This window comes from Terrapene carolina, unplaced genomic scaffold (assembly GCF_002925995.2).
Source record: "Terrapene carolina triunguis isolate 2854851 unplaced genomic scaffold, T_m_triunguis-2.0 Scaffold68, whole genome shotgun sequence".
Taxonomy (NCBI): domain Eukaryota; kingdom Metazoa; phylum Chordata; order Testudines; family Emydidae; genus Terrapene; species Terrapene triunguis.
Window position 1 is genome coordinate 10418807 of NW_020664419.1, and position 10078 is coordinate 10428884.

The 10078-nt window shown below is 41.5% G+C and overlaps 1 protein-coding gene across 1 annotated transcript; it reads right to left on the minus strand.

Annotated features, from left to right (window-relative positions):
- Positions 1 to 493: 493 nt before the first annotated feature.
- Positions 494 to 8182, minus strand: UCMA (upper zone of growth plate and cartilage matrix associated). Its single transcript, XM_026648931.2, has 4 exons — positions 7718 to 8182; positions 7125 to 7190; positions 6908 to 7003; positions 494 to 669 (listed from the first exon to the last, which is right to left on the minus strand). The coding sequence occupies exons 1-4, from the start codon at positions 7773 to 7775 to the stop codon at positions 494 to 496; spliced, it is 396 nt and encodes a 131-aa protein (XP_026504716.1). The 5' UTR covers positions 7776 to 8182.
- Positions 8183 to 10078: the final 1896 nt, after the last annotated feature.

Genomic DNA, 10078 nt, shown 5'->3' on the forward strand with positions numbered 1-10078 from the left:
GTCTGCTGGCTAGAATGTGTGGAAGCAGTGAGGAAATGCAATCCAAGAGACATTCTCCATTCCTAAATTCCCATCCCAATAAACGGAAGCCTCATTCCAGCAGCGCTTTTTATCTTAAGGCAATAAATAAAACCTCATGGAATAGGCTTTCGCAGTGGCAGTGTCCTCCAGGCAGTGACAGTGAAGAGACTCCATAGAATCACTCCTAGGAAATGCAAACCTGGAATCCCATTATATATTCCTAACTAGAATTAGAGCATCACCAGTAAGTGGGGATATAAATCATATGATATAGGACAGAATATTGAGCCTGTGGGAATGAACGATGTGAAACCTCTGTAGAATTTGGCAAGAGTTGCTCTCTCGAGCAAAGAGTTTAATTGCAAGTTCTTTGGGGTAGGGGCTGGCTGTCATTTATTATACATTTGTACAGCACCTAGCGTAACAGGGTCCAACCTCATTGTGGCCTTTAGGTGCTGCCACCATATCAATGTTAAATAACAGTGATAATAATAATATCCTGCCAGCCTCCATCTAAAGTTTCACAATTTGTTGTTTTGCTGTTCTTACCTTTACGTTCTTCCTTGACAAAATTCTCAAACTCGTTCCTTTGCTCTTCAAAGTACTCCCTCCTTTGCTCGTCAGCAATCAGCATTTGCCGGGTCTCCGCTGCGTAAGAGATGTTGATCGTATTAGCAGCCAAAAAATCTTAAGACGCCAGAGCAGAACTTTTGTCCTCAAAACCCAATGAATCTGATTAGCCTTGTATAGCTGCACCTGTATCCTGGGCGTTCACTGGAGGCTTAGTTGTTAAAATCCTTGTTTACAGCAGGCTTTCTAAGAACTAGACAATCTGCATTTCATCATCCCATTCTGCAGCACAATGAAACAATACATGCAATGATGCTGGTAGAGAAATTGCTAGCTCCTGTGTTATGCCTTTTAAATTCCATAGGTAAAACACAGGTTGTTCTAATGTAGTTTAGTGGATTGTAGTTATCATATTTGTCCAATGATTTAAAACCCGGTGACAAATGTCTACTAGTTAAAACTTCCTAATAAAAAGTTCCCAATGAAAATGAAATCTTACGACATTAGCTGGCTTTGGGGTATTATTACAATGTCAAAATGCATACCATGTTTGTTGAACAGTTCGCTACGTTTTCAAATAGAGAGGAGCCCAAATTGAAGCCTCTGATACAGTCAACCTTTAATTTCAGGGTGTGTATTGGAATCAAACCCTTGATTCAGAACCTGATTGTGTTTTGGGATTGTGTTCCCAATCTTTGACCCTGCTCTGTGCCCTTTCAGCTGTTCCAATGGGGGACAGAGAGCTGGCTTAAACAGCTGGCTGGAGAACTGCTCTTGCACAGGGGAATTCCAGGGTGGCAAAGATGGCATAGCAGGCTCCTCCTCTCATGGCATAGTCATCTCCTCTTCTCTGGGGCATGTTGGGGCAGGAGGTGGTATGACAAGAGTCCCTTGTGCTCCAGCAATCCTGGTCGACAGAATAGCTCCTAGGGGGCTATAAACAGCCAGCATAATTTAGAGTAGACTTCAAGTCTCTCTAAATTGCACTGGGGGCCAAACCGGACCCTGGCTGTCCCCAAGGCTGGCGAGGCAGCAAGATGACCTAATACCCTTCTGTCTCTACCTTTTGGATCTTGAACCAAGGATCTGGCCCTGGTTTGGATATAGCCCCAGACGGTGGAAATCTTGTGTGACTTTCTTCAGTCACACTATTTCTGCCCAAGATGGCAGAAAATGAACAGGAAAAGCTAATTTTGTGAGATTTCTGCCATTTTGGGTTGAAATCTCATTAAAACAGCTAGGAAGATGACATCATCTTGCCCTGGTTTGGTCATTTGCACCTTGCCTGGTGATAATTTAGGGTCCAATCTTAGACGGGTCCTCTCTGCCAGAAGATGAATTTTTCTGGAAAGTGAGTTTTAGTTGGAATTTGGTAAGATTTTTGGTAAGGTATTTTGGTAGGAGATGCAACTGTTGTGCATATCCTCAAGATGCTTGTACGTCATCTGTTTCTTATGTCCATGTGCTTATATATATTTCTTACATCATTTTCTTTCCCTCTGTTTCTTACATCACTCTTTCTCTCTCTTCTTTTACCTGTTGGCTTGCATGAAAATGCAAAGTAAATAACCAGTTTCTATTTACAGCCATTCTTAAAATATGGCTTTATAAATTATGGTCTTGCTCAGTGGATGGGCAGACCTAGATAGGGTAACTTTGGTTTAGGGACCCAGGAGAATTTTTACCAGCTAGTTTGTTGAATCCATTCCCAAAGAGTTCAAGTGTTTTTTCAGGCAATAAGCAACATGAACAAGATAAAAGCTCCCACCACAGACCACGCATTTCCCCTGTCCTAGTGCTTTGCTGCAGAGGTAGCAACCCACACTTGTGACAAGGAAGGTTAAACTCTCAAGAACCAGGCCTGTCCCGTCCCACCCTATTATCAAATAGGATGCAACCAAAGAAAAGGCTCTCAGACAATTGAATAAATCTCATTGTACTCATGAGACTGGGAACTGAACTGAGAGAATCCTGAAGAATGTTACTGGATAACTGAGGGCGCAAGTCAAAGGAGCCTGTTTGAACGACAACGGAGTTGGCTAATCCTGCCCCTTCCAAAGATTGCCATGAGTCAATATTGTCTAGGAGAGATTCTGGGAAGGAACACTTGTAAATGACAATGGAAAGCAAGAGCTGTGACCACTTTATAGAAAGCCTTTGCCATACACTTGTATGGTTCCTAGTGTAACACCAACAGACCCTGGTCATCAGCGGGCGGGATCAAACTGGGGACCTCTGGTGCTTAGTGCATGAGCCTCTATTGCATGAGCTAAAAGCCAACTGGCTGTTAGCTCAGGCTGTAGAGCAGACTCATTTGATCTCTCTCTTTAAGTGGCCTTGGTGCCACTAGATGGGACAGAACACCGCACCCAGAAGGTGTGTGGGTTACACTGGCACAATGGGGCGTCACCGTGGGGGCAATGTAAATGTTAAATACTGATAATCAAGTCTAATCCTATAAACAAATGAAATTGTTTGTATTGATGGCCCTACATGTCATTAGTTGAAAGACTATAGGTATTCAAAATAGAGAAGGTCCAACAGGTCTCCTTAGCCAATGCAAAAAGAACATGAAAGAAAAATATTCCAGTCCAGTGCTTCAGAGGCAGGGCAAAGTGAATTTCAGATGAGTAGAAAGAAGTGAGGGATAGACGTTCAGGGATTTAATCCAGGAAGCAAACTTGAGGAGGTGGAAAATTAATGCTTTTCCTTGAGATAGAATAAGCAGGAGGAGTTCACGCAACAGAGCAGAGCTAAATGCTGTATCGTGCTAGACTTGGCACCAATGAAAGAAAATTGCAATTAGCTCCTTTTCTTTGGGTTTGCTTAAGGTATAGATATTGATAATAGGTATTAAATCCATTCCCATGTGTAGGTATTTTTAAAAGTAGTTGAACACCTGAAAGTTGAGAAACCTGCTTTGTGACATTGGAAAAGAGATGAATGTAAGAATAGCTTTGAGAAAGTGGATTATAAATATATTGGCTTGAAAGAAGAAGGTAACATAACCACTGATTAAAGAACTGTAGGAAATAGATGAGAATGGCTGAGGAAAGTGGAAGGGAACAAGTATTGAGTTAATCTTCTGTTCCAAGATCTATCGTAGTTCTGGATGAGGTATCGACCCCAAGGTAGAGCACTGCACAATTAGTTATATTTGGAAGGTGTTCCTCTGAAACATCCAGTAATATTGGCCACTGTTGGCAGATGGGCCTGTGGTCTGCTCCAGTCTGCCAACTACTTAAGGTCTCATGTTTCTGGACTCAACCTAGAATAAACAGTATTTTACGTTCTCCTTCTCATTGGCATCACTTTGAATGTGTACCAATGCTGGGGTACAGGTCTTTGCTTGTTGGGGGAAGGGGAAAACTGCCCTTACATTTAGCATATGATCATCTATGTTGGTACTCAGACTCGGTTCAGATGTGGTCTGATTAGACTGGAAGTTTAGCAGTCTTCAGTTGGGTTTCAGGTTGGGTTTGGGCAACTGGAAATATCCTTATTTCAGGACAGTGCTGGAGAGGCACAGGCTCCTTGCATTTATTTATTTTTTATGATGAGTGATAGGAAAAAAACTTGATGGGTCAAATTCCTCTTTCACCTACAGCAGCATAAATCCAGTGTAACACCACTCAGAGTAACTGAAAGAAAAATATGGGCCAGTGCCTCTTTCTAAAACATCAGGCTACAGAATAAGGAAGATGTACTATAAGCTTCCCGAATGTGCCTCAATTCTGATCTGCCATGCACATTGCCAGTCAGATCCAGGACATCAGGACATCTCCAAGGTATAATTTTCTGTTCATGCTAAATATTCCCAGAGGATTAGGACAAAAAGCACCATGCTCCTCTTAACCCATAACATAGGGATGTGATCGGAATTGTGCACTGATGAAAGGTTGGTAATGTAACCAACTGTGCCATCTGATGCTAGTGTTGGACAAGAATGAGTACCTCCAAACTATCTTGAGTGGGAGGAAATTGTTCTGGTTCCCATCAGCCAAAGCCTGGCTGTATCTCTATTTGGATGCAACCCTTTATAGAATAAACCAGTACTTGTTTGATGGAGGGTGACTAACCTATTTTTCTGCCATGGTTCAGAGACACTTCTACATCACTTAATAGCAAAGGAAGTGCCTGACAGTTAGCCCTTTGTGTTACAGGACACAAATATCATGAAACTGTTTAATTTATTAAGCACTTTATTGCCAAGCACATGTGTGCTGCACATGGTGAGAGGGGAGGCCATCAACAGTAAAATCATAATCTGGGCCCAGTGTCCCAGCTAAAGCTCCCCATCACCAGATCACTAATGCATGGAAGGATGGATGCAAATGGAGGTTCTTGGTTAAACTGGATTAAACAGAAAGGATGTACAATGACTCTGTGGACTCTGGATAGACTTTGTTAGGGAGGGAGTTCTACAGATCAGACCCTACCACTACAAAGCTCTGTATCTCAGCCTGATCCCAGGTTGAACATCAGGAGGCTGGATCATGGACAATCCCGCTGCTCAGTTATTTGGTGGAACATCACCCACAAGTAATGACCATATAATCTGCACGCCTGTGCATATTTAATAAAACCAATGGGCCAAATTTTGCTCTGAGTCACAGCAGTGTAAACCCGTTCACTTCAGTGGAATTGTGTATTGGAATAGTGACTTTCAGTGGGTTTACCCTGATGCAAATGAGAATACATTCTGACCCAATGACTTTATTAAATGTCTGGGAAAATAGGTTACATGGTATATTGCTTCTGGACAATAGCCCATCAAGTAACTGAGATCAGCAATGGAATGGCAGAAGGTTAATCGTGCTCACTTTATATAACCCTAAAAAATTGCACCTCATTAAAATATTACATTATCGCTTACCTCAAAGCAAGTATTGTTTTTATAGACCCTGTTATAACTTACCTGTAACGTTAGAAGGGACACACACTATCCTCCTCCTCCTACCGTGTTTCCCCGAAAGTAAGACATCCCCCGAAAATAAGACCTACTTCCAGTTTTGCCTCTTGCTGTAATATAAGGCATCCCCCGAAAATAAGACCTCCCCGCTAATAAGGCCACCCCGGAATATAAGGCCCCGAAGCTCCAGGAAAAATAAGACCTCCCCTGAAAATAAGACCTAGCGCATCTTTGGGAGCAAAAATTAATATAAGACACTGTCTTATTTTCGGGGAAACAGGGTATATGTTTATTACCCAATTACATGGACACTACCTGGTAATTACAATGTAATTAAATAGTCAACGGTTAACATACTATTATATAGTAAATACATGATATTTGTGCCCTGTATTTTAAAGTGTTACCAGTTAAATCAGCTCTTCCTTGCCCTTTAACTGAGCTAATTTTCATATTATTACTGAAAGGTTAGCATCTCTCCCAAGAACCTAGCTGAAGTTTTGTTGAACCAGAGGACAGATAAATTCACTGACTTGGGACTGTTATCCTCTTCAGTGCTTCAGCAAACAAGCCATGTGAATTCAGTTATGTTTTCCATCCCATGTGGAAATAAAACGGTGTTGCAGAAGCCAGGTGCATATTTCTTAATGCTACATTTGCCAATGTTTTCCAAGAAGAGCTGAAAACACTCATTCAGCACCGGGTTTGAAACCTGCTTGTTATTTACCAGCGTTCATAAGATGACAGTGTGAAAGGAGCCGAGGAGAGGAATTAAATAAGCCCCTAGATTCACTTCACCGTGCTGTCCTGCACCTCCTACAACAGCCTGCTGAGCTCGGCCTGCCCTGCTATATGTCTCAGCCCTTTTGAAAACCAAGGCATTGGCATCCACTTCAGTTCTATTAGCCAACTTCAAGAGATTTTGTGGATGACAAATATTTCATTTTCCAAAGTTACCTCTTGCCTCATTTAAAAAGATGCCAATGAACAAACCTCATTTTGGAGAATTCAGTAACGACCGATCCCTTCACCCACCCAGAAATGATTCGGTATGCCCTAAATCTTCCAAACTGGAAGTCTATAAAGTTCAATTTTTTGTCCTTCTCCCATACTATTTTTATTCAATTAATAAAAATTACATTTCCACCCCCTCTCCCTCACACACGAATCCCTTTGGCTGCCCCCCCCCCACCCAATTGCTCTTTGTAGGTACATTCCATAATTTAAAATGTAGATAATTGAGAAGAAACCTGTTCTAATCCAAAAGTAACAACAACAACTTTGATCGGTGAATAAATCCTTGTAGCGAGTAGCAGGCAACTTAGGACTGTCTCAAGGGAAGCGGGAGATGAAAGCGGGGCAAAGAAAATACAGCTTTCCATAAACACTCCTGAACAGCCTCACCATTGAGCTCATCTCTGGATTTGGTGGCTCGCTTGCCACGCTTTTTGAAGAAGTTAGAGGCATCCGATTCTTGTATAAAAATCTTCTTTTTCATACCTGAAAGCAAAAAGAGAGGACTTGATCGGCCATGGATAGTAAATAGGGGCATCAATGTACATTTGAAAGCCGTAGGAGCAACTTTTCTCCTCTCCCTCCTAAAATTTGCAGCTCCACTTACTTTCCTTGTCCTCTTCCCCAGCTGCCTTCCTGGTGCCCACAGCAGCGCTGTCGCTTTCCTCAAGAACTGGATGACAACAGCACAAACATAGTATTGAGTTCAGTGAAGAAATGCAGCATCCCACAGGAAAAACCTCAAGCAGATGTTGAAAGCTGCTACCTGCTAAAACCCTAAAAATCCTGCAGTCCACTAACAACCTGCCTGGGAAATTCACTTTTACACAGCAAGAGCAACAGTACAATCAGCAGCTATGTAGATATATATTTTTGTGTTCCCAGTTTTTATTTTTGTAGAAAATCATAAAAATAGCAATTAACAAGACCTATAAGGACATTTAGTCCAGTTTATCCCATTATATTTAAAAATTGTCTGTGTATTCTTCGTGTAACTTGATGCCTTAATCCTTTAGAGATTGTAATAGATTACAGTGGATTACATTAGATTCTCACATATTCTCATGCTCATTTGACTAGCAATGTGGAAAATGACCGTGTTCTTATGTCACCCCAATGACACGAGTTCAGATTTCTCTCATTCCTTCCTGAAATTCTATGTTTCCTGCTAGCATTATTATTACTCCGGATCATACATACCAACCAAGAGCACAAAAGTTGCAAGGCAAGAGAGAAAAAGGATTTCTTTCCAGTTCATCTTTGTTGCGCTCCGGTGGACTCCTCTGAAAAATAGTGACTATCACAAGAAGTTTCCTGAGATCTGCTTGCAAATTCCTCCTGTTAGCTGGAAAAGGAAGCAGGGAGCTGGGATGTCGGGGGAAGGAGGGGCACTGGGTAGCACTTCAGTTGGCTGCTCCTTGCCAGCCCAAAGGAAGTTTCAGGCAACTTGAAAACATCTATATGAGATATATCCTGTGGTCATCAGCATTTTGATGGAAGTCAGAGTTACAAACTGACAGGCAGTTGGGATGGCCTGGCTGGGAGATGACTATTATAAGCAAAAGATTATACAGCATATTCTTTTTGTCATCTGTTGTATATAGTTTAAAGTGCAATTAAACTCCGGGGAAAAAACCCTTTGTACTCGGCAGATCTGCTCTCTGCCTGTATCAGAGTCAAATCTAGTGAGTTTAGTGGCTATAAGAAGTTTTTAGTGCTTTTTAAACTTCCGTTAGCCCTCCAGAGTCAGCATAGCTAAGAAAGGAGCCTGGTTCTATTGCTGCTAGTGCATTACTAGCAGAATGGTTTACTATGTTGAAGGCAATGCGACTGCACAGGTGTCACTGAGGACATAAACATTAGGGCCTGAATTCTCAGATGCACAAAGGCCCCTTCACATAGCACTGGCAGCATAAAGGGGCCTTAAAATTGGTGTACATTACATAGTGTCTGGAATTCCATCCCTCTGATCTTCTGGAAAGCCATTGAGTATGTGCCCAGAGCTGGGAATATGTAGCAGCAGCACAGTCAAACCTTGTTTATCTTAACAGTATGTGGAATATAAAAATAATGTGGATAAGGTTGGGAGGAGTTTGGCTACCTAATGAGTATGATGCAGGTCAAGAGCCATGACCTCATTTTAAATAAGAGGAATTTTTGGACAACTGTGGCTCAAGTAACCAAAGTTTTAGTGTAACACCTTGTCTGATGTTTGGATGGATGTTTGAATTGCCTGACTTCTTGAAGAACTCCCAAAGAATCTGAATATTGCCTAGGGCTACTTTTGAGCTTCTTATATTATCATATTGCAGGACACTCATCTGTGGAAATGGCTTTCAGAAACTTACATTCTGGAAACAAGACTAACAGATTTTAAGGCCAGTAGGAACCGTTACAATCACCTCTTGCATAGCACAAGCCGTAGAATGTCATCCAGTGATTTCTGCATCAAGTCCAACAACTTTAGGCTAAGCTTCAGCATATCTCTTAGGATGACATCCAGTCTTGACTTACAGACTTCAAGCGGTGGAGAATCTATCACATTGCTTGTTGGCTTATTCCAATGGGTAAGTACCCTCACTTTTAAATATGTACACCTCATTTCCAGGTTGAATTTGTCTAGCTTTGGCTTCCAGACATTGGATCTTGTTATACCTTTGTCTGCTAGATGAAAGCACCCTCTAGTAACAAATATCTATACTTTCTGCCATATCAGTATATAAATCTGTGTGCACTAGAAGGAAATTGTAAATTCAAGAAAATTAATTCTAGGAAGGTAGAGGGGAAAACTGCAACATGAATTAAAGTCAAGAAAGATATAAATTCAGTTGGTGGCATCAGTTCACATTGCCTGTTATATCAGAAGGGAGCATAGAAACAACCTGAGTGAAGGGAAAGGGGTGTTTTACATAGAAAAGGGGGTGATCTCTCTCTTTCAGTGATGAATATTGAGAGGCAAAGATTCACATGCTGGACTGGACATTCCAAGGGTCAGGAAAATTGTGTTGGCAGTAGTCAGGTAATGGAATATACATGAGGGTTTGAAAATAAATAATGTGAATGCTAGAGCTGTGCACTTGGCTTCGTAGCCTGAGAATTCAGTGAATGTGTGGTTTGTATTCTGAATTCCCTGTGGGCCTTGACATTTTGGCACAAGTTGGGTGTCACACTTCTTATGTACAGTATGTGAAATGGGTAAGTCACCAGACCTGTCTGGATCCTGGATCCCGTCTGCTTTGATTAATGATGAATTACCCACCATAAAAAAAGAAAAGACAAATATCAGCTTTGTGTTTCCTCAATTAAAATGATGTACTTATTAGCCACCTGAACAATTAATCATATAGAATTATTCCATCGGGACATGCTGGCGGAAACACAATAGCACACGGCACAATTTGCCACATTGGATCACACAGAGCCCAGCATCCTGATTCCAGTAGTGGCCAATACCTGAAGAAGATGAAAAGAGCCAACAATGGAGGCTTGCAAAGTGTGGAAATTCTATTCTCCGACTCCAAAGCATGAGATTTGAGTAAATTTATTATTTCATAAAAGGCG

Excerpts from the sequence above, each read along its gene's own strand:
- UCMA (XM_026648931.2), bottom strand. The coding sequence starts at position 7,775 with ATGAACTGGAAAGAAATCCTTTTTCTCTCTTGCCTTGCAACTTTTGTG. Across the intron at positions 7,004-7,124 it reads TGGGGAAGAGGACAAGGAAA|GTATGAAAAAGAAGATTTTT; the intron begins GTAAGTGGAGCT and ends TTTTGCTTTCAG. Across the intron at positions 670-6,907 it reads ATCCAGAGATGAGCTCAATG|CGGAGACCCGGCAAATGCTG; the intron begins GTGAGGCTGTTC and ends TCTCTTACGCAG.